Source organism: Myxine glutinosa, chromosome 7, assembly GCF_964187855.1.
Source record: "Myxine glutinosa chromosome 7, kmMyxGlut1.1, whole genome shotgun sequence".
NCBI lineage: Eukaryota > Metazoa > Chordata > Myxini > Myxiniformes > Myxinidae > Myxine > Myxine glutinosa.
Window position 1 is genome coordinate 127,082,165 of NC_136267.1, and position 27,993 is coordinate 127,110,157.

Below are 27,993 nucleotides of genomic sequence, written 5' to 3' on the forward strand. Positions count from 1 at the left end.
TCCGAAAAGACCGACTGGACAACCCTCCCATCTACTTTCTGAATAATCCTCTCCAAGAAGTTCTGTCACTCAAGCTTTTGGGTCTCACTATCTGCCATGATCTTTCCTGGGAAAACCACATTTCCAAGCTGGCCTCCAAAGCCAGTCACCGACTGGGCATCCTCCGTCGTGCGAAGTCCTTCCTTGGCACACCTGAGCTCCTCACCACATACAAGGCTTTCATCCGCAGCTCAATGGAGTACTGCTCTCCCCTCTGGGCTGATGCTCCTGCCTCACACCTAGCTCGTCTTCACGCTGTTGAAACCAAAGCATTCAGAATCATTGGAATCTCCCGCGATGACGCTTTCTCCGAGGGCATTTCACTTACTCACCGCAGGCAGGTTGGTGGTCTTTCCGTCTTCTACCAACTCCGCTCCGGCCTTGCCCCCCCCAGCTCTCTCTGGGCTCTGTCCCCCAAATATTCCTACAGGTCGCACAGGATCTGCCTGCAACCCTCTTATGGTTAAACTGCCCAAATCAAGACTATCTGCTCACCTTCACTCCTTCATTCCTCTTTTCTCCCGCCTCTGGAACAAACTCCCTCACTCTCTTCAATCCCACTCCTCCCTCCAGGTCTTTAAAACAGCTGTTCACCACCATCTCTTATTTTCCCCCATCCAAAACCTTGATCTTTTCTACCCCCGCTAATTTCACCCCAAATCCACTTTTTTGAAATACCAACTTCTGTCCTGGAAGTCCTTGTGTTTTATACTTCTCCCACCCCCCCCCCCCCCTTTCCCACGCCTCCTCCCCCCAAGCCCTCTCCCTTCCACACATCTCCCTGCTCTCAAATGTTGTTTGTGTGCTTTCCCTTCTCTCCCCATCTTGTCTTCCCCTCCCTCTTTTTATATATTTTGTTTGTCTGGCTGATTTGTTTGTGAAGTAAATGTTAGCTCTTTCACGAGCCTCGATTCAGTATACAAAAAAAAAAAAACGCTTACGAGCTAGGTGTGAGGCAGGAGCACCAGCCCAGAGGGGAGAGAAGTATTCCATTGAGCTGCGGATGAAAGCCTTGTATGTGGTAAGGAGCTCAGGTGTGCCAAGGAAGGACTTCGCACGACGGAGGATGCCCAGTCGGCGACTGGCTTTGGAGGCCAGATTTGAAATGTGGTTTTCCCAGGAAAGATCATGGCAGATAGTGAGACCCAAAAGCTTGAGTGACAGAACTTCTTGGAGAGGATTATTGAGAAAGTGGATGGGAGGGTGGTCCAGTCGGTCTTTTCGGAGAGACATCGTAAGAGTGTGAGATTTGTCAGGATTGAAAGACATGTTCCACTTGTTTGACCAGTCTGTGAATTTGTCCAGGTCTGCAGAGAGTGAGGAGGCTGCAGGCTGCCGATCTGAGGGATGAGGTATGGAGCGGCAGAGAATGAAGTCATCAGCAAAGAGATAGAGAGGATTTTCAAGAGAGTCAGAGAGATCATTGATGGAGACCAGAAAAAGCACAGGGCACAGGGCTGTCAAAAAGCACAGGGCTGTCACGACACGTGACCCCTGGCGTCCAGTGGAGGGCCGTGGATCATTCTAGTGGGACTCCGGGGGATATAAAACCCGGCCTGGACCCCCAAACTCTCTCTCTGGCAGGACGATCTCTCTGGCAGGACAATCTCTCTGGCAGGACAATCTCTCTGGCAGGACAATCTCTCTGGCAGGACGATCTCTCTGGATTCGAACTCTCTTGCAGGACGATCTCTCTGGATTTGAACTCTCTGGCAGGACGATCTCTCTGGATTCAAACTCTCTGGCAGGGCGATCTCTCTGGATTGGCCTCTCTGGATTCGCCGCTCTCGAGATTCGCAGGCTGGATGCTCTCTGGACTCTGGACGCTCTCTGGATTCGCTCTCTGCTCTCTGGCCCTGGAACCCTGACGACCTCTGCCTGGACTCCCTGCACGTGCGTTTTGCCTCGCTGGCTTCGGGACATGCTGCGTGGATTCCCGTTACGTGCACGACTGAGATCGACGTCCCTGCCACGAACATCCTCGGGGGGACCCGCCCAACGAGCCATCCAGGCGAACTGCATCAAGCGGCCGCGCTTTGTGCGCGCCCCCCTCTTCCTCCCCCTCCCCGAACGAGTCTGAGGGCCCTTGTCTGGGAAACGTAAGTAAGGTTGTTAAGGTTCTCCTCTGTGTCCCTTTTCTATCACCATTGTACATTTGTGAATAAATCCTGTGGATTGTTTCCAACTTGGCCGTTTTCTTCCCTTCACCATTGGCCTCACATTGCACGACTTAAAACTGCTCGATGGGGTTCATAGTGATTAACGGCACGAGTTACGCGACGCACAAACCGCTCGGGTGTACCATACCCGCGTGACTCGTGTGACGTTCAGCCCCCGTTCTTGCGGCGGCGTGTGTCGAAGGTACTCGGGTTGTGACCGGAAACCCTTCCACGCGTTAGCTGTGGGCTCGGCGGCTGGAATTGCCCAGCAATCCGTCCTCCACGAGTATAGCGTGGGGGCGGCCTCGTGGACTCGAAGCTCGAGGGGGAGCAGGGCTTAACCCCCTCTCAATACGTCGACGAGCTCGAGATCCACAACAATATATTTATATTTATTTATATATATATATATATATATATATATATATATTTGTCCCCCCCCCCCCCATTGGAGGAAGAGATATAAGAGGTAGAGACACTTCTCAAATTATCACATGCAGTTTTATTAGTAAACACGTACATTGACAGTGCGGTGCAGAGGTAGAACACTTATCTTCGTGCTCTCATCTTGGTGAGATTATTATCCCGACTACAGACTGGGATTTGGTGCTTTGTGAACAGTGTCATTAATCAGAGGGATGTTAAATTGGGAATCTGCCAGCATTTGCTGTTGGATGTTAAAGATCCCACCCTTTAAAGATGTTAAAGATATGTCGGATGTTAAAGCAAAGAGTAAGCTGGCCAAACTCCAAATTGCTGCCACCTTCACTCCAATGAAGGCCTGGCCAGCCAGTTCAGTTGAAGACTTGTGCTAAAAACGTTTCCTGGCAGACCTCACAAGGAAGTGAGAATAACTGGAGCCGTTCCAAGTATTAGGAGTGTCATGAAAGTCTGAATGGCACTTCAAGCTCTGCTTTCCAAGTGTATCGCAGTCATAAAAACATTTGGCTCTCTCAGCCACTCCATGCATTGCAAACTATAAAACATTTAGGTAACGTAATTTCCGTGTGTGTCACAACAAACAAGTCATTCGGATAGATTCCGTACCATGATGATAACCACTCCAGTTACCCAAAATGGATTGTTTATTGGCTCAATAAATTGATGCAAGTTTATTAACTTATCTCGTGGGAAAGATTGCTTTTATTTCAAACCAAAATAAACTCATCCCAACGTTATAGGGTTGAACATAAAGAATACCATCCAGAATAAAAATGATCCAAAACAAACAATTCAAGGGAACACGTCGACCACGAAGGTAGGAAACTACAATTAAGATTCAATACATTTTAACCTTCCTTTTAGAAGGTAGTTGTATTGTGCATGAATACCATTTTAATACATGTGAAGATCCCTTTTTATCACCTAACATTTATCATCAACCCTTATTAGTGTTGGCGCCAACCATTATTGCTCTAGCCAAAGACAAATGTTTAATTAAGACCATATTACGAGCACACTTGTCCAAGAAAACAAGTAAAAACCTCCGTTGCCCATGAGGGGTGGGAATGGGGTGGAATAGCATTTGAAAAAACAAAGAAGTAACTCCATGGAACAAAGTTATAACTACTGTATACAAGTTTGCATGAAACACAATGATGCTTAAGAGAAACGAAGATATGTCTGATAAGGGTTGATGCTTCTCGAACCGTTAAACACAGATTCAGACAATTTTAATTTTCACCGACTTACTGATGACGAAACATGGATTCACTCCCAGGACCTTAATACCAAATTGGTTTGGTGCAATTAAAGAGCAAATAATCCACACCACCCGATAAATAGCACACCTAACCCTCACCCAATGACATCATGATCTTCATTGTTTTAGGATGTCAAGGGAATCCGACCGATGAGCTATACACCTCGCAAAACTACAATCACAGGGGAATGTTACACCAAGGACAAAAAAGTGGTTAATGCTCCTCGCTAATAAGAACATGCCTGTTTACAAGTGCAGTGTTGCCCACCATCCATCACTGTGACTTTGAGCGGTGGATCACCCTCCGTACAGCCTGTCCCTGGCCTCAGAGGCTGCTCGATGGTTTTGCAGGTAGTCCCACCTGCATGGCCATTGATTCACCAACTATGACCAACCGGCCGAAGCAACTAAGACATGGCTGAACGAACAATCTGAAACCTATTTTACTAAAATAAAAAGCTTGAAGGAAAAATGGAGCAAGTGCAATGAAGTCAAAAAACTATGCTGTGGAATGGAAAGTATGGAAATGATGTTGAAAAATACAAAAACTTGGCATTCTGGACGATTGTGATAATTTCGTTCCTAGAATCTTTTGAATTACCCTCATAGTTATAAGTTACAATTTTTTTCAGTGATATACTAATACATACTTGAACATCTTCCATTCACTCTCCACGTTACTGAAGTGTGTTTGTGGCATGAGGTACACGCATTAATAAATAGTAGTGCAATTTTGTTGTTGGTAGTTGTGAAATTTTGCACCTGGAAAGGATGGTAGTTTTGTGCATCATCGACGGTTTTGATGCAACAAGAATCGACCTTCAGGTTTGACGTAAACGTTCAGTCCAAAATTCACCAGGGATCGAGTGTGCGTCTCCTCCATTGTATGTCTCTCCTCATCTACAATTTCCAGCATATTTCCTCTTTGTGAAATATGGAGCACAAAGACTGATGGAAAGCGTTTCAGAGGTCCTCATTGATCCTGTGTGGTTAGAGCAGCTGGTGTAACAGTGGATAAACGGTGGAAGCGTTCACGCAAGGCAAAGTCCTCATTCTCCTCAGTCAACTGGGTTGTGGATATCCCTCCAGGAACAAATGAAGGTGTGACAACAAATTGCTCTGTAGGTGCTGGTCCTTTCCTGGAACACAATTAACAGGAGTACAAGGTGAGTAAATGAAACAATCAGACAGCAAACGTTTCCGTAACCAATTCATTTTTGCACATAATGCTCGGGGAATACATGAATGTATATGCAGGGTGCATTGAATAGAAGGGAATTAAAACGTATTAATTAAATTAACCGAAAACATAATAAGGCTCTGGATGACTAAATGGGAATAGACTGTGAAGTAGATGAAAATATCAGATGAGCATGTTGTTGTAGAAGTAGGGAGAGATTTTTATTTTGTATACTGTTTTTGTATACTTTGAGCTGTTTTTGTTTGTATACTTTGTTTTTGTATACCCTTCGAGCGAGGAATCGTACTTTCGAGCTCTCCACGGCACCAAAGTTTAGAGATCGTCGTTCGTGCTGACTTCGAAGCGGCGGTTCGTCCAGCGGACCTTCTTTAAGCTATGCGTCCTGGTTCGTGCTGACTTCGAAGCGGCGGTTCGTCCTGCGGACCTTCTTTAAGCTGTGCGTGGAGCGGACACGCAGCGAGGCCGAGTTCGCGCCAACGAACACATTTTGCCGCCAAGGCCTCAGACGATCTCTGATGAGATACACCAGCCAATTTGGAGGTACATCGATCAGGCAAGACATTCTCACGTCGTGCGAGTTCGAGTCCCGGCTTCATCAGGAACGGTCGTCTTCTGACGTCTTGCTGGGGTCGGTCGTGAGGAGGGGAACTGTTGGCGGAGAGTTGTGGTTTCCGTGCAGACATCGTGAGGACAAGCACGGCTGGGAAGAGCGAGCTGCACGCCAAGGCCGTTCGCTTCACGCGGAAGGCCTACTTCACGCCAAGGAGTGTGTTTCATGCGCAAAGACGCCAGGGCCTCGGACGATCTTTGACGATTCCTGAGGAGATACACCAGCCGATTTAAGACTAAGTGCCCACTAAATCACACCTCTTTGTTTTTCAGTTGGATTTCCCTTTGTCTGTATTTGGGTATGTTTGGGAGTGCTCCATTTGGGAATATAGTTTATTGATCGTTTTTTCGTGCACCAAGCATTTTCATCAAGCATTTTCATTTTCATTTCATCAAGCATCAAGCATTTTCTTTTGTGCATCATCACCCTCGAAAGTGTTGCGTTTACATTCTGTATGCCTGGCCATCTTAGCTACTTTACGTGCAGTGTAAACGAACCTTTTCTTTGTTATCAATGGTGATCTTAAGCTTGTGGAGGAGCTTGTATGTGTAATGTATTTGGGAGGATGACTCGGCCATCCTTGTGCTTTTAGTTTTACATGAATTGACTTGGACCGGTGTGTACGGTGTATACCCTGGTTAGAATAGGTACACCGTATCCCTGCGTGTCGTAAGAGGCGACTGGGAGGGTTGGCGTCAGGAAGGGCATCCGGCCATAAAAACATTGCCTCAAAAAGAGAACCATGACAATTAGAACTACATATGGGCAGGGTACAGCCCGAAGTGGAGATCGGTTTCTGAGGTTTGGGACATTGAATGTAGGGACAATGACAGGGAGATCAGGAGAAGTGGTGGAAGTATTGGCCAGAAGAAGAGTGGACATATGTTGTGTGCAAGAGACGAGATGGAAGGGAAGTGGTGTGAGAATGGTGAAGGGTAGGCAGGGACAGAAATACAAGGTTGTGTGGCAAGGGTGCCCGGAGGGCGTGAATGGTGTTGGTGTCCTGTTTTCTGACGGGTTTGTAGACAGTGTGGTGAGTGTGACCAGAGTGAGTGATAGGTTGATGATGGTGAAAATGATGATTGGAAAGCTCTTGGTGAACATCATCTTGGGATATGCTCCGCAGGTTGGTCGGAACGATGAAGAGAAGGACAAGTTCTGGTGTGCGATAGAGAAGCTGATGGGAAACGTGAAAGATGAGGAAGTTGTTGTGGTAGGAGGAGACCTAAATGGACATGTGGGAAGGAGTATGGATGGTTTTGAGGGAGTTCATGGGGGTTACGGATATGGTGTGAGAAATGGAGAAGGTGAAAGGATTTTAGAGTTTGCTGATGGAGCTGATTTGTTGATTTGTAAGACTCAGTTCCAGAAAGGGGATAATAAGCTTGTTACATACACGTCAGGTGGATCGACGACAACTGTTGACTACCTGATGGTGCGTAGGCGAGATAGGGGGCACCTCCGGGACACAAAGGTGATCCCGGGGGAGGAGGCTGTTTCACAGCACCACTTGGTTGTCTGCGACATAAGGGTGAAAGGTGCGAGGAGAGCTCGGCGGGTGAAGTACCAACCGAGAATGAAGGTGTGGAGGTTGAAAGAGGTGACAGAAAGGGAGGTATTAAAAGAGAGGCTGAGTCGGGTCGAGGATGATGTGGTTGAGCTTGAAAGTGGTTGGATGTCAATGAAAGATAGTCTGTTGGGAGCAGTTGGTGAGGTATGTGGATGGACAAAAGGACCACCGAGGCACTCGGAAACATGGTGGTGGGATGATGAAGTTGGAAAGAGGATTGACAAGAAGAGGAAGAAGTTCAAGGAGTGGCAGAAGGCGAAGGGTACGGGAGCAGAAAAAGCAGAGCATGAAAGTTATAAGGCAGCCAAGAAGGCTGCAAAGAAAGAGGAAGCAAAGGCGCAGGAGACATGTAGGAAAATGTTCGGAGAACGCTTGGATTCGGAAGAGGGTCAGAGAGCGGTATTCAGGATTGCAAAGCAGATAGCGAAAGAGAGGTGTGATGTGATGGGGGTGAGTTGCTTGAAGGATGAAGTGGGACAAATTGTTGTGGACCCAGATGGAATTAAAGGAAGATGGAAAAGATATATGGGAATGCTGTTGAATACAGAGAATGAATGGGATGGCAACATAGAGAGTAACCAGTTTTAGGACCGGCAGAGAAGATAACTGAGAAGGAAGTTGAGGAAGCGATAAAAGCAATGAAGAGTAGAAAAGCGGGAGGGCCGACGGGAGTTGTGGGAGATATGTTGAAGGCAGCAGGAAGTTGGGGTGTGAAGAGAATGACAGAGATCTGTAATCTTGTGGTGAAAGAAGGCTGCATTCCAGTGGATTGGGAACTGAGTACCCTTGTCCCTCTATACAAGGGGAAAGGTGACCCTCTGGAGTGTGGCTCGTACCGAGCGATAAAGTTATTGGAGCATGGAATGAAGGTATTGGAAAGGGTGTTGGAGAGGACAAGGAAGAAGGTGAAGATCGACGAAATGCAGTTTGGATTTATGCCAGGAAGAGGAACGACAGACGCGCTTTTTATTGTAAGGCAGTTGCAGGAGAAGTACATGGAGAAGAGGAAGAAGTTCTTTCTTGGGTTTGTTGATCTGGAGAAAGCATTCGATAGGGTTCCACGCAAAGTATTGACATGGGCATTGAGGAAGTTAGAAGTGGAGGAATGGTTGATCAGAGTTGTGATGGCAATGTACAAAAGAGCGCGCACAGCTGTAAGGACGAAGGACGGGAACAGTGGTGAGTTTGAGGTGAAGGTGGGAGTGCATCAGGGGTCGGTACTAAGTCCACTACTATTTGTAGCTGTGATGGAGGTGCTGGCTCAGACCGTAAAGGAGGGTCTACCGTGGGAGTTGTTGTATGCAGATGATCTGGTGTTGATTGCGGAAAGTATGGATGGACTGAAGGAAAAGATGAACAAATGGAAGGAAAGTATGGAGAGAAAAGGTCTGAAGGTGAATATAGGAAAGACGAGGGTGATGGCAAGTGGTAAAGCATGTGGTGAGGTGGAAAGAACTGGGAAGTGGCCATGTGCTGTGTGCAGGAAGGGTGTCGGAGTGAACTCCATTCAATGTACAATGTGCGCTGAGTGGGTTCATCAAAAATGTAGTGGTCTGAGAGGGGTCATTAACCAGCGTGGCAGCTACATTCAAATGTAAGGTGTGCACAGAGGGAGCTGCAGATGGAAGAAATGTTGAGTTGGATCTTGGAGACGGCCTGAAGCTGGAAGGTGTGAAAACATTTTGCTATCTCGGAGACATGCTCAATGGAGAAGGTGGATCAGACTCGGCAACGGTTGCTAGAGTGAGATGTGCATGGAAGAGGTTTCGGGAACTGAGTGGCGTGCTGATGAGGAGGGGAGTGTCGTTGAAGCTGAAGGGAAAGGTGTATGCTGCATGTGTGAGAAGTGTTATGATTTATGGGAGTGAGACATGGGTCATGAATGTAGAGCAGCAACGAAGGCTGGAAAGGGTGGAAATGCGAATGGTTCGGTGGATGTGCGGAGTGTCGCTGAGAGAGAGGAAGACAAATGATGATTTGTGAAAGATGATGGGAATAGAGCCTGTGATTGATGCTGTGAAGAGGAACAGGTTGAGATGGTTTGGTCATGTGTTGAGGAAGGATGAAAGTGACTGGTTGAGAAGAGTGATGGAAATGAATGTAGAAGGAAGTAGAGGACGGGGAAGACCGAGAAAGACTTGGCTAAAGACGGTGGAAGAAGATATGCGGGCAAGGGGGTTAACAAGGAGAGATGCAGAAAATAGGGAAAAATGGAGAAGATTGTCATGGGGACCGCAAGGCTAACCCCCGCTCTTGCAGGGAAAATGGCCTTAAAATGCATGTTGTTGTATACTAAGTCAGGGCTCATGTGAGAGCTAATGTGTGAGATGTGACAATTACCTATAATGTGACATATGATAAATAAAATAATAAATGAGATATGACAATAACGAAGAGCACACTGATGTGCATTGAATGAACAAGAGCATTAGTCTTGTATCTGCTGAGTGGGGGATCTGCTATCCCCCTGCCATGTGACCAGATCCTCAGCTCTGATTGTTGGAAATTTGTGAGGGACAAACATACATACATGCACCAGACAGACAGACAAACGCTGTTCCAGGCGGCATTACTCCACGGGATACGCCGTAAAAATATGGCTGCCGAACCACGTGACCGATGACGTCATCAATTTTTTTCCTCGCCCAATTTATCCCTAGATCACGCTCAATAAATTTGAAACTGATCGGATCAAGAGTTCTACTTGTCGAATTATGATGTCATGATGAAGGCACCAATGACATCATCATGAATATATGTTGTTCCCAATAGGGAGTATTTCACAATTTTTTTTATATACAAGATCGAGGCTCATGCAAGAGCTAACATTGATGACAAAAAACGTAAATGGACACATAAAACATAATAAAGGGGGCGGGAGACAAGATGGGGAGAGAGAGAGAAGCACAAAAGTACAACAGTAGAGAACAGGGACATTGGGAGATCTGTGGGAGGGCTTGGGGGGGATGAGGGAGGTGGGAGAGGTATAAAACACATGGACACTGCTCGGACTTCCAGGAAATAAGTCGGTATTTAAAAAAAGTGGATCTGCGGTGAATTAACGGGGGTAGAAAAGATCGAGGTTTTGGATGGGGGAAGATAAGAGATGGTGGTGAACAGCTGTTTTAAAGACCTGGAGGGAGGAGTGGGATTGAAGAGAGTGTGGTAATTTGTTCCAGAGGCGGGAGAAAAGAGGAATGAAAGAGTAAAGGTGAGCAGAGAGTCTTTATTTTGGCAGTTTAACCATAAGAGGGTTGCTGGCAGATCTTGTGCGACCTGTAGGAATATTTGGGGGACAGAGCCCAGAGAGAGCTGGGGGAGCTAGGCCAGAGAGGAGTCGGTAGAAGACAGAAAGACCACCAACCTGCCTGCGGTGAGTGAGTGAAAGGCCCTCGCAGTTCGCTTCATCGCAGGAGATTCCAATGATTCTGAAAGCTTTGGCTTCAACAGCGTGAAGCCGAGCTAGGTGTGAAGCAGGAGTACCGGCCCAGAGGGGGGAACAGAATTCCATTGAGCTGCGGATGAAAGCCTTGTTTGTGGTGAGGAGCTCAGGTGTGCCAAGGAAGGACTTCGCACGACGGAGGATGCCCAGTCGGCGACTGGCTTTGGAGGCCAGCTTGGAAATGTGGTTTTCCCAAGAAAGATCATGGCAGATAGTGAGACCCAAAAGCTTGAGCGACAGAACTTCTTGGAGAGGATTGTTGAGAAAGTAGATGGGAGGGTTTTCCAGTCGGTCTTTTCGGAGAGACATAGTAAGAGTGTGAGATTTGTCAGGATTGAAAGACATGTTCCACTTGTTTGACCAGTCTGTGAATTTGTCCAGGTCTGCAGAGAGTGAGGAGGCTGCAGGCTGCCGATCTGAGGGATGAGGTATGGAGCGGCAGAGAATGAAGTCATCAGCAGAGAGATAGAGAGGATTTTCCAGAGAGTCCGACAGATCACTGATGAAGACCAGAAAAAGCACAGGGCCCAGAGGCCCAGACCACTGCCTTGGGGAACTCCAGCCTGAACAGGAAGGGGTGATGAGAGAAATCCATTCAGGGCCACATGTTGACTGCGACCGGTTAGGAAGTCCGCAAGCCATGCGTGGAGGTTTCCATGGACAACCATGACAATGAGCCATGTTTAATTTTTTTTCCGTGAAGCGGTTTCAAAGATTTATAGGGTGGAAAGTTTTTCGCGTTTTCCAAGATGGCGCCCATACCACGTGACCTATGACATCATAATTATCATGGAAAAATTATACAGGAGGAGGCGATCCTATCGTGAAAATGTATTGGCAATCGGACCAACGGTTATTACAAAATAATATTAATACTAATTTTATCCCCCTTCCCCATGAGGTTTTTCCACCTTGAACAAACACCATGCTCACATGTATAAACAGCTTATATGCAGCTGAAGGTAGCAGTATTAAAAATTTAGATTCCCAGCTTTGGGAAACCAAGCTGCCTCAGAAGATATCTCATGTTGCTATCATATGTTGCAAAATCCCAACTAGCTCATTGAGGATCATAAATAAGGGAGGCATTAACTGCACCCACCTTACCTTGTCTATTCTCTATATAGTGTCAGCCCATTTACTTTGTTAATGACTCTTAATGGCATCGGGGTACTAAAATGCTACCTCGGAAAAGGCAGTACTGCCAAAAATCTCCATGCCCAAATTTAATTTAACAAATTTAAACACTTTTTATTCACAGAAAAAAAAAATTCAGACTGCAACAGAATAGAGAAGCAAAACTCAAGCACTTTCTATCTTACCTGCATAACTTCTGCAATTGTTCTTTAATCCATGTAAACAAGTTGAAGCAAACAGAAATGCCTGGAAGAAAGAAAGGGAACTTTAACATAGCAATGCAATTCACGTGGATAGAGCAATTCAGCTTGGGAAGGTGATACAGTCGGCCTTAGCACACCAAAGTCTGCAGTCTGGCCGCACACACGCACACGCACACATACACACACACACACACACACACACACACACACACACACACACACACACACACACACACACACACACACACACATGACGAGTCGCCACTCCGGCACAGGATACTCAACTGGCTCACTTTTCCCAGCAAGCCTTATTTTTCCGCTCTCCGACAGATGACAGGCGACAACAACCAAATTGCAGGTAAGACCAGACAAACGCCAGTCAAATTCCAGTGTTTAATGAAACATTATAATAATGGCACAGCTTCACTATATTACCGGCAGCAGTTGTTAAAATACTTCCTATAAAGGCACAAACAGCTCTGCAAATGCTGTTATTTCACAGAATTGAAAACGCACACTTTTCCTCACACTTTACACACCTTAAGGGGCCACACAAAAGTTATGTGCATGCAGGAGTTCGGATATAGGAGAGGTTACATGGTGTTATACATTGTACCAGAAATAGCTAAACAGCTATGCCAAAGCAAAAAGTACTTTTTTTGTATACTGAATCGAGGCTCGTGAAAGAGCTAACATTTATTTCACAAACAAATCAACCAGACAAACAAAATATACAAAAAGAGGGAGCGGAAGACAAGATGGGGAGAGAAGGGGAAGCACACAACCACAACATTTGAGAGCAGGGAGAAGTGTGGGAGGGAGAGGGCTTGGGGGCAGGAGGCGTGGGAGGGGGAGGGGGGGGGGGGGAGAGGTATAAAACACAAGGGGACCGAAATTAGCGGGGGTAGAAAAGATCAAGGTTTTGGATGGGGGAGGATAAGAGATGGTGGTGAACAGCTGTTTTAAAGACCTGGAGGGTGGAGTGGGATTGAAGAGAGTGAGGGAGTTTGTTCCAGAGGCGGGAGAAAAGAGGAATGAAGGAGTGAAGGTGAGCAGAAAGTCTTGATTTTGGCAGTTTAACCATAAGAGGGTTGCAGGCAGATCTTGTGCGACCTGTAGGAATATTTGGGGGACAGAGCCCAGAGAGGGCTGGGGGGGCAAGGCCAGAGAGGAGTCGGTAGAAGACGGAAAGACCACCAACCTGCCAGGAGAGTGAGTGAAAGGCCTTTGGAGTTAGCTTCATCGCGGGAGATTCCAATGATTCTGAACGCTTTGGTTTCAACAGCGTGAAGACGGGCTAGGTGTGAGGCAGGAGCACCAGACCAGAGGGGAGAGCAGTATTCCATAGAGCTGCGGATGAAAGCCTTGTATGTGGTGAGGAGTTCAGGTGTGCCAAGGAAGGACTTCGCACGACGGAGGATGCACAGTCGGCGACTGGCTTTGGAGGCCAGATTTGAAATGTGGTTTTCCCAGGAAAGATCATGGCAAATAGTGAGACCCAAAAGCTTGAGTGACAGAACTTCTTGGAGAGGAATATTCAGAAAGTGGATGGGAGGGTTTTCCAGTCGGTCTTTTCGGAGAGACATCGTAAGAGTGTGAGATTTATCAGGATTGAAAGACATGTTCCATTTGTTTGCCCAGTCTGTGATTTTGTCCAGGTCTGCAGAGAGTGAGAAGGCTGCAGACTGCCGATCTGAGGGATGAGGAATGGAGCGACAGAGAGTAGAGTCGTCAGCAAAGAGATAGAGAGGATTTTCAAGAGAGTCAGAGAGATCATTGATGAAGACCAGAAAAAGCACAGGGCCCAGAACACTACCTTGGGGAACTCCAGCCTGAACAGGAAGAGGAGATGAGAGAAACCCATTCAGGGCCACACGTTGACTACGACCAGAGAGGAAGTCCGCCAGCCATGCGTGGAGATTTCCATGGATACAAAAGGAGGAGAGTTTGGTGAGCAGAGCAGGGTGCCAGACCGTATCGAAGGCACGTGAAATGTCAAGGGAGACAGCTCTAATTTCCTGTTTGGCGTTGAGGACCTCCATCCATTGTTGAGAAAGCAGAAGCAGCATGTCCAGAGTAGAGTGACCAGGTCTGAAATCAAATTGATGATCAGAGATCAAGCCATTGGAGAAGAGGAAAGATTTCATATCTGAAGCAATGATGGATTCCATGACTTTGCTGATAATTGGGAGAAGGCTGATTGGTCTGTAGTTGCTGGGATCTGTTTTTGCACCTTTTTTGTGCAAAGCGGTGATGTTGGCTGATTTCCAAGCAGATGGCAGATGACCTTGAGCAAAAGAGAGGGTGAAGAGAACAGAAAGAGGGAGTGAAAGAGCGGAAGAACATGATTTTAGGACCCGTGGGCTGATGCCGTCAGGACCAGTTGCAGAATCAGAGTCGAGGGTTGACAGAAACTTTTCCACCTTGTCAGGAGGAAAGGACACAGAGTCCAGGAGCAGCTGGGTACGACTGGGTACGGTGGGTACAGAGAGGGATGGGTTTGGGACACAAGATTTAGAGGCAAACACAGAGTTGAGGCATTCAGCTTTTTCACGTGCGGAGTCAGCCGTTAAGCCGTTTGAGGTGAGGGAGGGGATGGAGGGGGAACAAACACCATAAACAGATTTGACCAGACTCCACCAGGATTTGGAAGAGGGAGACAGATAAGAGAGTTCGGTCTTGAGAACGGTGATATATTGTTTCCTGGCTCTCCTGAGGGTGGACACACACTTGTTTCGGGCTTTGTGAAAGGAAATGAGATTTCCTTCCGTTGGATTTGCTTTCCAGGAGACGAAAGCAAGTTGTTTCAGGGCAACAGCCTCACCACAAGATTCCGTGTACCATGGACGGGAGGAAGGGTATGACAACTGAAGACGAGATGGGATAAATCTGTGCATGAGAGAGAGGAATTTACTTTGAAAGAATTTCCAGGATGAGTTGATGTCAGAGGCGGTAGAGATGTGAGACCAGTCCAGATGATTGATGGCTGCTTGAAGACCGTGCCAGTTGGCCTGAGTGAAATGCCAGACTCGTCGACGCTGAGGAGGCTCTCTGAGAATGGTCAGAGAGATGTCCACTTTGACAAGCACATGATCAGATGAGCCGATTGGAGCAGAAGAAGAGCAGCAGACATTTTCAGGGAAGTTTGTCATAACCAAATCCAGAAGAGAAGATGCTCCGTTGACTGAGATCCGGGTCGGGAAATTGACAGATTGTGTCAGTCCCAGTGAGTCGCAGAAGTCCTTTGCTGAAGAGCCATGGCTGGTGAGAGAGGTACCCACACCCAGCCAACTGGCATGGTGACAATTGAAATCACCACATATGAGGAAGAGAGAGTTGGGATGGGTAGATAGAAGTTGGTCCATATTATCAGACAGCGAGATGTAGATGGAGTCATCGCTGTTTGGTGGACGGTACAACACACATATGAACAAAAGGTGGGAGCGAAGGGGAAGCCGCAGCCAAAGGTATTCCTGGGGGTGAGGTGGAGAGAGGGCAGTGGAGGGCGAGTGAGGAAGAGAGTTTTTTATAAAGATAGCAACCCCACCTCCAGGACGAGGCTCAGGTCTATCATACCGGAGGAGGGAGTAACCTGGGAGAGATACCAAGGCATCAGAGACATCATGAAGGAGGAAAGTTTCTGTTAAGCAGATCACATCTGGTTTGTCAGAAGCAACCTGTATGGAGAGGTCAGTCAAGTTTGAGCGAAGGCCCCGGATGTTTGAGGTCCATACCCTTAATGAAGAGGAAGGGGGAGCATCGGGTCCAGAACAGGGGGGGGGGAGGGGTAGGGTAAGATGTGGAAGAGGAGGAAGAGGTAGGGAGAGCTGTTGAAGGTGTGTCAGAGATTTCAGAATAGCTTGGAGAAAGGGAAGAATGGGGCGGACAAAAGGTTTGATGGAGATTGGGTGAGGCACAGTGAGGTGTTATTTGAGGAGGGGGAAGAGCGAGGCAGAAGGTTGGGGGAGATGAAGGTGAAAGTTGGAAGGGGGAAGAAGCAGGGAGGATGCTTTTAGGAGGAGGGGTGAGAGGGGAGTCTAGGAGGGGAGGAGCGAGGGAGAGTCTCGGAGGGGAGGGGTGTGGGGGGAGTTTAGGAGGGAGGGGAGGGAAGGGGCAAGGGGGGAGATTTGAAAGGGATGGGTGATGGGGAGGATTTGGAGGGGAGGGGTGAGATTGGATTTTGAAAAGTGTATGATTCATGGGAAACGCACATTTTTTGCAAAATGAGTTTGAGACCTTCGAGTCAAAAATACGTTTGAGGACACTGGAGGAGGGGTGGAGTTCTGGATAGTTTAGGGAATGTAGAAAGGAGGAACTGTAAGAGATGGTATTATATATACTGAAACGCAAAAGAAACTTACCACCTTTGAAACCTTTAAATATCAACAATAACACTGTGTGTAGTAAATGTGTGAACTTATTTGCGGACAATAGTGTCCTCACTGTCAGACAAAACGGTCACGGATGGTCACTTGAACCTTCAATGGTCATTTCATAGCACAGCTGTTGAACAGCCGTTTTGACTGTCAGTGATTAGCCAAGGGGTTCGGGATGATTTTAATGAGCTGCACGTGATGTCTTGATATTGGCTTTAAAAAGGCCAGTGCAAAATGGGCATTTTGACCAAAAAATTTGACCATTTTGACCATTTTGACCAACTTCAAAAAGACCGAAAACGCAAAAGAAACTTACCACTTGTTTGAAATGTAAGAAAATTGTAACAGTTCAAAATAAAACAAACCAACAATTGCTAATTGAAACATTGGCATTTTATTGATGACATGTCAAGTTTTTGACCAAGATATGTCGAGATCATGCCTTTTATTGTGCCTTATGTAATTGTGGTTTGCATTTAATAATGGTTGCTTTGTGAAAAGGATTAAGCTTACTATGTTCCCTCTTGCTTTTTAACTATGCTATATTTTCCAACTGTGCCAAGGAATGTAGAAAGATAGTGAAACTGCTTGCTCTGTTAGACCCCCTCGTGAAAACGCGTCTGTCTGTCCTTGACCAAAAGCCAGCATGGAAGATAAGTTTTGAGAATGTCACTGTGCTCTTTCTCCTGCATCTTTCCCTTGGCTCATGCCAAATAAGATAGGACAAGGGTGGGGGTACTGGTCAACGTTTCCCCCATTGTGTATTATACTGCTGAAACTTGCCAAAATTAGCGGAGATTTTTATCACACTCTGCAAGTATATAAGGAAGTTCTTTCTGTAAGGAACTCAGGAGTATATGTGGCCATGCTGTTCAATTGTGAATGGTATGACTCTTACACCCTCCACAGCGCTGTGATATTGGTTCATCATTAAATCTTGTTATCTCTTGAACTCAAGGTGTGGAACATGGTTCTATTCTCCTCAGTTTGGTGTCAGAAGTGGGATCCGACTCTGAGCGATATTTGGGAGGCAGACCCTGTGGGGACACAGCGGAGAGGCTGGCCAGCACTGATTCGATTAACGTGAGCTTTCATACTGAGGGGTCTTTCCAAATTGAGCTCCGTTTACTCACCCAGGCTGTCTGTCTTCTATTTCGTCGTTCCGTGCTTGGATCACGAACAAATTGGAATCTGGTGTGTAAGTACAGGCCTATTTGGCTCGGGTAACAAGTCGTCTATTGATGAACCAAGAAATGGGGGTCAGTTAGCAAAAAGGGGGGACTTCTTGGTAAAGCCAAGAACTTCCCAGGCAGGGCAGTCTAGAGACAAGATGGAGTTGATGGGGTTGATAGTAACCAGAGAAAGTATTGGCTGCGGACTAACGGAGGGGACCCAAGGAGGATGGCCAGGATAAGTTAGACAAGTTAGAAGCGCTATACAAGCATTGACCGCGAGTTAGCGCCGCGGGAGGACCGGATTAGGAAAATATCGGCGCGGTAAATTAAAAGGCAGGATTTTTCGGTGGATGGCCTCGGGGCGCTTCCTTGCGCCTTGTACGCATCACGAGCTGCTTCTTGCAAATGGGGGTCGTGCTGCCGTGCGCTGGGAGCGACCGCCTGGGCGCATGGACGGGAAAATGTTCCGTGCACGTTAATTAAATATCTTAAGGGAGATTAAGGTATGTCGGAGTAATACTCAATCTGAAGTAAACTAGAATGATTTGAGTTCTGGAGACGGAGTGCGTGTATTCGACGCATTCGGGTGGCCGAGTCAGGCGAATAAAGGATTAAAATGAGCCAGGTAAGAAAATGATGCAACCAGCCGCATCGGGTGGTTGCACCTTTATGAAAAACTGAAGATGAGGGAAAGAATAACGTGCGGAGTTGCCGCATGGGGATGCAGCCCGGCTAGCATGGAGGCCGGCGAGATAAGCAGAAGATTGGGAGAGACCCAAAAATCATGTGAACAGGTGCGGTTGGGATTGAGACGGACGAGTGTGGGAGAGCCGTCTGGAGAGAAAGGCGCATTATGGAACAGGAACATGCGTGAGTACGGGGGAGAACCCTGCTATGAGGTTGCTTGGAGGATGTGTGCCCAAATGCATTGTGGGCCACTTCAACTTTCCTACACGTGAGTCGTTCATGCCTTGCCAGCAAGGTGCTTCATGCGGTGTGCTATGCGCCATGTCGGTATAGTGGTCGCCTGTGAATCCTGCCATGCAATATCATGAGGAATACATTGTTTGATAATGGAATTATAAGAGGAATGCTGAATTAACGTTGATAGTAACGCGAAGTATATTAAATGAGGCGATTGACGTGGTTGAATGTAGGATTTCAAGACAATAATGAATTTCCGGTGCCAACAGGAAGTCTTGTTCTTGTCCATTGTCCATACAATGAATGATGTATAGTGTGGATGAGGTCTCTCTGAATGAGGTGAATGAGGTTGTCTACAGCGGATGAAATAGAGAATGGCAGTTACAAGACCGAGGTACGGATGTGATGCGGAATGGCAGCTGGACGATGCATCGGCACATTTGTGTTGATCAATGCGCCGGACAACGGCTTTCCAGGCAAGCGATGGTGGTATGATTTAGTTATGAAAATGCATATGGGTCTCAGGGCAGATGATGCGAGACAAGCTGCCCCACAGGCGGATGGGGGAAAGTATTGGAGAAGATAATGTGGGTCGAACGCTCATCCGAGGGATGAAAACGGTCGAGGTTTCAACTGTCGGTATATGATGTGGCTCACACCGTGCGAATGATGTGTGGATGGGTTGCGTAATGCATCCTGGAGATGCATTGGTGCAAAGACACAGGGAAGGTGCTGAGAGTGGCACGGAGTACGAGTTGGTTGTGGCAGGTGAGAAGGAATGCACACCTGGAATGGAGTGTGCGAACGACGAGTGTGTGCGGTGGTCAGGTGTGCAACGAAGCCTGGGAGCGGGAGGAATGTGCGGAAGGTGTGCACCAGGTAAAGGGTGCTGCATGATAGAGCACGCCTCCCTAGGAAGGCTGTGGGGAAGTTATTGGTTATTTTGAGGTCCATTTCGCTCCATTTCGGATTTTAGTGAGACCCCTCTTGCAGAGGCAAGTTGTATTTTTTAAGATGACGTCTGTTTTAATTTGTTTTGGGATTTGACTTGGGATTGCGGAATGCGTTGAATAAAGGTAAGAATGACATGTGATGCTGGCGTGTGCCATTTATGGGTGCTGAGTGTACATGACTGGTGAGCGGGCGGCATGTGTGCTGAGTCCAATCGGAAGGATGGATGGTTATGGTTTCACCCGGTCTGTTTATCTGTCTGTCTGTCCGGACACGGAGCTCTTGGGGAGAGCCAGGATGGGTTGGGGTGACCAAGATGAATGTGGACAATATATTAATTGTTTGCCATTGTGAAAATTTTGCCCTCGATTTGAGACGAAGACATATGGCATTTGCTGTCCGGCTCAGGTTGGCTGGTTTCCTCAGCTCTGGAGGATCAGAGCGGGTGGATATTTCAAGCTGATACTCCTATGACAAATGTTGATACTCCTATGTGATGCGGGGTATGTGTGTGGTGATGGTGTCTGGGGCCTCGGGGTTTGCCCCTGCCTATTTGCCGGTCTGTCTATCTGTTACATTTGACCCTCAGAAAAGGTTTCGTGAGATTTCAGAATTGGACAGCCCATGTGTTATGACATGCTTGGGTGTCTCAAACATTTGCTGAACAGACGTGGTGCGTCAGACAAATCGATTACATTTTCGTGGGAAAGATGACTGAGAAGGACTTCAAGGGCAGGTGGGTGGTCACCTGCTGTGAATTGTGGTGGAACATTCGAGATGTCCCCTAATACAACGAGGGGACGAATTGGTTTGTAAATGTGTTGTGCAAGTACTTTCTCTGAAGGTAGCCAAATTCTACCTGGGGTAAGTCCAGGTGGAGAGGGGAGTTGTCTCTGGTGCCTTGCTCCACGGAGCAGTCCTGGTGTTGAGTCTCATATAATCGTGGTTAAAGTACATGTGCAAACAAAAGTGTACTTTGGTTTGTATGACTGGAAAAAAAGACAACATGGGTTTGTTTTTGGGAATGCTAGCTTGGTGGGGGTGTGAAGGTCACGGCGTGCTGGGATATCTTTGTGTACAGTTGCTGGCTTGGACTGACTTGTGTGCGGGGGAAAAAGAAAACAATTGGAACTGTTTCGGAGAAACAGTGGCTTGGTTGGAGGTTGGGATCCAGTATTCTGTTGGGAGCACGCAATCTGAACAGAATGGATTGCCATTGGCTATTTTTCAAATGATTTTATCAAAATGATGGCTCCTGAGTAAGGGGAGGGGGCAGGGGAAATATATTCACTGTAACAGGTGCATGTGATGCTGTAGGAAGGAATTGGAGGAAATCGGGTTAAATTTAAATTGAAATAAAGATTGAAAAATCCAGATGGGGCCATAACAGTGTATGGGGAAGCGTCGTTAAATGGTAGTAGGTTTAGACAGGTATTGAAAGGGTTCGTGCAATGTCATTTTGGGGGGTAACCATGCTCCAGGTGGTGGGGCAGCCGGGATACAAATGGGGGTCGGCCAATTTAAGGATGTGGATGCGCACACACCTGGAACAAGGCATGTTCCTAAAGCTTAGGTATAAATGTTGGTTGGAAAGGGGAATGAGTTCTGGGAAAATGAATTCACTTATTGGATGTTGTTGAATCTGTCTGTTTAAGAACATTGGGGCTTGTAGCTCGCCATTGTCTGTCTGCCAGTTATGGTGGGCAGAGGGAAGAGGGAGTAATGATGCTCCTGCCTCTTGCTTGGCAGAAGGTAGAGGTGGTGGTGGGCCAAGATGGGTCAGAATAGGCCATGGAACAAAATTGAGCTCTCAAGAGCTGAGGTGATTTTAACCTGAGGATGCATCTCTCAAGGGACCCCTGGCTGGTCCGAGGTGTGAAATATGAAGACGTTGTCTTGTGGACACTTTGTGAGTGGCTAGACACGCGCCTGAAAGGGGAAATTGTATTCATAACTCATGTGGGTTGTGTCTGAAGGAAAGGTTTGCGAGGAAGTGTGAAGAAGGTCGTGGAAAGTGCAAAGATGATTGGATTGGAAAGTCGAATCAGATGGATTATTTGTCAATGACAGGTGACTTTGTTGGGAATTGTTGAGGAAGTAGAGGAAAAGGTTGTAAAAAGTTAATGGAAAAGACAGGAAATAAAGGAAAGTGGTTAGTTATGGACTGTTGTTTTTGAGATAAGAAGGTGATACAAGGGGTTGGCTTGCACTGGGGGGACCAATGAATGTAAAGTTGTGAATTTCGTTTAATAACGTTGCGTTAGATTGCTACATGCAGAATGACCCCAATCGAGGAGGTGATTGGGGGCTGGTGAAGATTGGATCACGGCTCTGCAGACCAGGTGAACAGAACTCCACCAGGTACGTGGGAATCACATCAATTGAATTATTGCTCAAAGGGAGGTGATAGAGCAAAATGAAGAAGATTGTCATGGGGACCGCAAGGCTAACCCCCGCTCTTGCAGGGAAATGGCTTTGGGAGGCTAGTTGTTGTTGTTTTGGTAGACTCTAGGTTCTAAACCTAAGGCAAAATGCACAGGAGGGTAAAGTTGGTGATTGCGGATGGAGATTAGCTAGAGAACTTGGAGACGATTTCGTTATTTTTCAGATAATTTTTCCAGTGGGTTTATACTGGTGTGAAATTCGCGTATCTAGGAAGGAAGGGAAAAAATGTCCAGGTATTGATAGGATAACAGTGAAATTTTGAAGGGGAGGATACCGATTATTTCCATTGACCGATTATGGTTGGGGGGGAAATGGTTGGTAAATCATGTATTATTAGATGTAGGGAAGATGATTAAAAGGAAGGTATTTTCGGAAATTGGTGAAAGTAAATATGGCATTTGAATTTCCAGACACGACACAGGAAATGCGGCTATGAATAAGCCAACCATCTGAGAGATAAGGTAACTAAATGCCAATTGGTGGGACGGGGGGCTAGGAATTTGATCATGGTGTGTGTAAGAAAGTATTTTTCAGGATGGACGATGAAGAAACCGCCGTCGGAAGACCATGATCTTGACCGCCAAGGCCGTCGACCTGAACGAGCCCCTGGGCGATGCCGATGTGACCGGCGCATCAGAAGACTGTTGATTTATTTGATTTATTGTGATGATTTTGTTGTAAATCCCCTGCGGGAATTGGCTAATGCTTCTTATGTATTATAAGCAAACAGCTGCACATCTCCGCTTGATCCGACTATGGATCTGACTGCAACGCTGGGTCTGGCTGCCAAAGGACCTGACACTGATACTCTGGTTCCACAAGCTGATTATGCGTCCATGAACGTCTTTGACACAAAAGGAAGTCTCTCTCTTTACTTTGAATTGTAATGCTCTGTACTCTGACCAGGAACACGTGACACAAGATATTAATTACATTATGTATTCCTCAGAACAACAGCATGGACGTCGATTAACTTCGAAGATCGGCAAGGACCGGGTCTGTGCGAGGACGGGGAGCCCTTCGATTGGGGGGGATTTCAGCCGCACCTACGCTGCTCCAAGGGTGGGCTGTTAGACCCCCCCGGGCAACATCCTTGGCCGGACCAGGCGCCTTCGTTGCGGATCTGAAAAGTTAATAGATCTTCATGTTCTGGACCTTCATGTTCCAAACACGCACAACATGACACACCTTTCAAGCGTGCATGCGGGGTACTTTATGTGCGTGGCATGCCCTTGGAGGACACACATACAACACTCAATAAAGCCCGATGTGGCCACATATAACACTATTCTCTTTTGCTTTGCAAATAAAGCCGATGTGGCCTGGTCTCTGTGATACGTAGTCTCGTAGAGACCAAATGGGGGAATGTCGAGATCATGCCTTTTATTGTGCCTTATGTAATTGTGGTTTGCATTTAATAATGGTTGCTTTGTGAAAAGGATTAAGCTTACTATGTTCCCTCTTGCTTTTTAACTATGCTATATTTTCCAACTGTGCCAAGGAATGTAGAAAGATAGTGAAACTGCTTGCTCTGTTAGACCCCCTCGTGAAAACGCGTCTGTCTGTCCTTGACCAAAAGCCAGCATGGAAGATAAGTTTTGAGAATGTCACTGTGCTCTTTCTCCTGCATCTTTCCCTTGGCTCATGCCAAATAAGATAGGACAAGGGTGGGGGTACTGGTCAACGTTTCCCCCATTGTGTATTACACTGCTGAAACTTGCCAAAATTAGCGGAGATTTTTATCACACTCTGCAAGTATATAAGGAAGTTCTTTCTGTAAGGAACTCAGGAGTGTATGTGGCCATGCTGTTCAATTGTGAATGGTATGACTCTTACACCCTCCACAGCGCTGTGATATTGGTTCATCATTAAATCTTGTTATCTCTTGAACTCAAGGTGTGGAACATGGTTCTATTCTCCTCAGATACACCATCTCATCAGTTTGTTCTACAGTACAGAACAGCAGAGGGTGCAATGTCAGTCCCCTTTCAATAGCGTGTGTGGCCACCATTGTTTTGGATACAGGCAGTGCATCATCGGCGTATACTGCCTACCAGTCTTTGGATGGATTGCTGCTGGATTCTGTCCCACTCAGTCCTCAATGTCTGAAGCAGCTCTGCCCGTGTCCTGGCCCTGCCAACTACGCGTCTCCCAAGCTCATCCCACAGGTGCTCTATGGGATTCAGGTCAGGGGAGAGCGCAGGCCACTGCATGGTGTTGATGTTCTCGCCTTGGAGAAATGCAGTGGTAAAGCGAGCAGCATGGGGACGAGCGTTGTCATGCTGAAAGGTTCTCAGTTCTGGGTGGTCCAGCAGGAATGGCAGCAGATGAGGTCGCAGGACGTTATCCACATACCGCTGGGCGTTAAGATTCCCATCCACAACCACCAGTGGCGTCCTGTACCGGCCTGATATGGCGGCCCACACCATCACACTTGGGCCACCCCACCTGTTGGCTTGACGCACGCAACAATCGGCATATCGCTCGCCAGTTCTTCTCCAGACACGCTCACGCCCATCAGGACTGTCCACACAGAACCTTGACTCATCGCTGAAAGCGACCTCGTTCCACTGCGCCAAGGTCCACCGCTGATGCTGCTGGCACCATCTCTGTCGGTTGCGGCGATGGGCAGCCGTCATCACGGGACCTCTGTATGGTCTTCTGGCAGTCAGGCCATAGTAATGCAGTCGTCTTCGTGCAGTATCATTGGAGATCCGTGGGTTTGCACGCCCCGGAGTTTCTGCCGCAGTGCGGGATGCTGGACGGAATCCATCCCGCAGGTGACTTCGGACCATCTGCCTGTCCTGCCTTGCAGTGGTGACTCTTGGCCTCCCTGATCGAGGTCTGTCATCTGCAGAGTTGTGGAGGGTGTCTCTGTCCACCAGGGCCGATATCGTCTGGTGTGAACAGCCAAGGCGACGTGCCACCTCACGGTAGCTCAGTCCGCCTTGCAGCATGCCCAGGGCACGCTGCCGTTGATCCCTTGACAATCGTGGCATGTTGATTGAAATGCCCATTTTGCACTGGCCTTTTTAAAGCCAATATCAAGACATCACATGCAGCTCATTAAAATCATCCCGTACCCCTTGGCTAATCACTGACAGTCAAAACGGCTGTTCAACAGCTGTGCTATGAAGTGACCATTGAAGGTTCAAGTGACCATCCGTGACCGTTTTGTCTGACAGTGAGGACACTATTGTCCACAAATAAGTTCACACATTTACTACACGCAGTGTTATTGTTGATATTTAAAGGTTTCAAAGGTGGTAAGTTTCTTTTGCGTTTCAGTATATATTTTTTGGAATGAATAGATTTGGTGAGCAAGACGAAAGCATCCTTTTGTAGGAAAAGAAGAAAAGGGTGTTATAATATATGAGAGAAAATAGTTGTTCAGGGGAGAGATTATACATTTCTAACCACGTGATCGCGTGATCGCGAACGAAGAACGAACGAACAAATAAGAACAACAAATAAACGAATAAGACCTGGGAAGGAAATATTTTTTTGGGTTTTGTTTTTTTTGAGTAGAGATATTAAACAAGGAGGTATGGGGTGAACGACTGGGACGAAACAGAGAACGAAAATAATTGCAGCGCATTCGACGAATCGCTGAGAGAAAAACAAAACCACAAGGTCGGAGACGGTACGGTAGCCTAAGCCTACGAGTACTAGGCCGCAGAATACTCGATACGCATTAACCGACGATTTTGTATACATGTACGAAAAATTAGCACCGAAAATTTTCCAAAAGATACGCTATAGGTACATACACCGAAAGATAGATACAGTCTCGACAAAAACACAATTGAGAAAGATCACTTAGCTTCGAAAGCGTGAGCGCATGGAACAGCTTCGAAAAGACGTGACCTCGCCGTGATCTCGCGAGCAACTTGATTTATACAACTAGATCCAAGTTTGGTGACTTCCTCATATTAATCTTGCTCAAGGGATTACAAACAGCATGATCCATGTTCCATTAAATTTTCATTTCATTTATTATTTAGCAGGTACATCATAACATACATTGCGCCCCTGCAAGATTGCTAAAAAGTGAACCGAATCACTGTCGAGTAGCTCTCCTGGCGCGAAATAAGGACAGGTGATTTGATCTGGGTACTGACCAGGTGGAAGACCAGGGCTGGCCTGCCCAATGTACAAAAACAGAAGCAAGGCTATAGCTATGGTGATGAGGGAGAAGATCCAGTGGATAATAAACATGATGACGAGGCATACTCCGGCCTGGTTACAGGAATACAATGGCATCAGTCAATAATCAAACATGGCGGCTGCACAATATTGCATCTGATCAAAATAGGTAAATTAAATGCATATTACAGTAGTGTTCTGGCAGTATGATGAAAAACAAGGGTTGCTGTCATTCTGATGCATTTTGATAGTAAATCCAATTCCTCATTCACAATCTTAAAATGTGGGAAGCATACTTACACCAATTAGGGATATCCAGCGATTGCAGAGTTTAGAATAGAAGGAATTTGACATCTGATAAATTTCCAATTCCCAGGGATTCTTGTGATGAGACAAATCTTACAAGGGAGAGGAAAAACTTGATAAGAAACACATCCTTTACAAAGCATACCTGGTTTAGTCTGCAGAGGCCATGGCTAGAGGTTTATATGAAGCAATTGGTGCATTATCGTCAAATTTCAGTGGCAGTAGAGTAATTATGTCTAAAATAAATATGGAGTAGTGTAATCGTGTAAAGCAGGTATGCTTTGGTCAAGTCCCATGTCATGAAATCGCATTATTCAACTTAATTAATTTAGGTATATAAATAAACACTATGGGCTGGTAGGACAACATCGAGTTATGCATACTTGCTTCTGAGCTGTCTAGCCATGGTTTGAATATTGGCCAAGCTATAAGCTGACATCCTGGGGTTTCACAGGCTGGGTGAGGCATCAATGTGTGTGCCGTCCCTCGGATGGACGTTCAACAGTTGTAACCTGGATAGGATTCGGGTTTCAGACTCTACTGCACACGTAACGCAACCTTGATATATGCAGCATGACAAGAGAACAAATTGGAGTGGATTGGTGGTGGATGATGGAGCAATATGGGGATACAATAAGTGGATCAACATACACTGGAGAGGGGGAGGAGGGGAGGATGATGGAACGATATGGGGATACAACAAGTGGATCAACATACACTGGAGAGGGGGAGGAGGGGAGGAGACAAGAGATTTCATTACATAATTCACACAAATAAAGGTAAATTAGCAAACAAGCATTGGCTCTTGCTCACCAGTTGCAGTCTCTGCTTTGCTAGATTTCCTGCTGGAAGTCTCAAACGTTCCGTGTCTTCGCTCCTTTGGTTTTTCTTCACCATTGGCAGAGATCACAGGCTCCAGTTGGTCATCCAGTCCAATGGCCTGACCATTAATTGAAGCGCTGTCCTCGGAAAGTGATCCATCGAGATTCTGCTGGTCCCTCTTGCCAATTGAATCGAGCATGAAGCTGTGCTGCAGCCTCTCTTTGGCCACATTGTGCCGTTTACCCCGAGGGACGTCCTGCTCCGGTCTCTTGCTTCCACCGGTCTTGCCATTTGGCATTTGGCTGGGAAAAATCATTTTCATATCTCGAGTAAACTCCTCTAATGATCCCTCCTGACTCCGACTTATTTCACCACTCTCAGACTCATCCTTGCCTTTGTTTATCAAAGGCTTGTAGCCCTCTCGCTGGTCGCCATTTGTTCTGCTATTTCCCATCGAGGGTCCTCCAGTTGCCCAACGCATCCCTTCCATCTGCTGCAAATCATAACTCATTGCCAGGGCAAAGTAAGCGTAGGCCACAGTGGCATAGGTGATGAGGAAGTTGATGGTGACAATTGGAGAGAGAATGTCCACTTCACCGATGAAGATGAATATTACAGTGACTGCTCCAACCACCCCGATGGCATACGTAGGTGTCTTGTTGGGTCCAAACTGTCATAATAATGTTAACAAACAGGATGATAAACAAGCGTGTGTCATCCTCGTTAACACATAAAAATCAAACACTCATGACATTAGATTGCGCTCCATGAGACTAAAATCAGCT

At 46.8% G+C, this 27,993-nt stretch overlaps 1 protein-coding gene across 1 annotated transcript in view; it reads right to left on the bottom strand.

Annotated features, from left to right (window-relative positions):
• Positions 1-3,233: 3,233 nt before the first annotated feature.
• Positions 3,234-27,993, bottom strand: part of LOC137412160 (solute carrier family 12 member 8-like) — a 39,627-nt gene continuing 14,867 nt past the window's right edge. The window contains exons 6-10 of the mRNA XM_078782286.1: positions 27,200-27,878; positions 26,381-26,478; positions 26,056-26,173; positions 12,046-12,106; positions 3,234-5,039 (exon numbers count right to left, since the gene is read on the bottom strand). Coding sequence (XP_078638412.1) covers positions 4,874-5,039; positions 12,046-12,106; positions 26,056-26,173; positions 26,381-26,478; positions 27,200-27,878 — 1,122 coding nt within the window. The 3' untranslated portion in view covers positions 3,234-4,873. The remainder of the gene's footprint in view (positions 5,040-12,045; positions 12,107-26,055; positions 26,174-26,380; positions 26,479-27,199; positions 27,879-27,993) is intronic.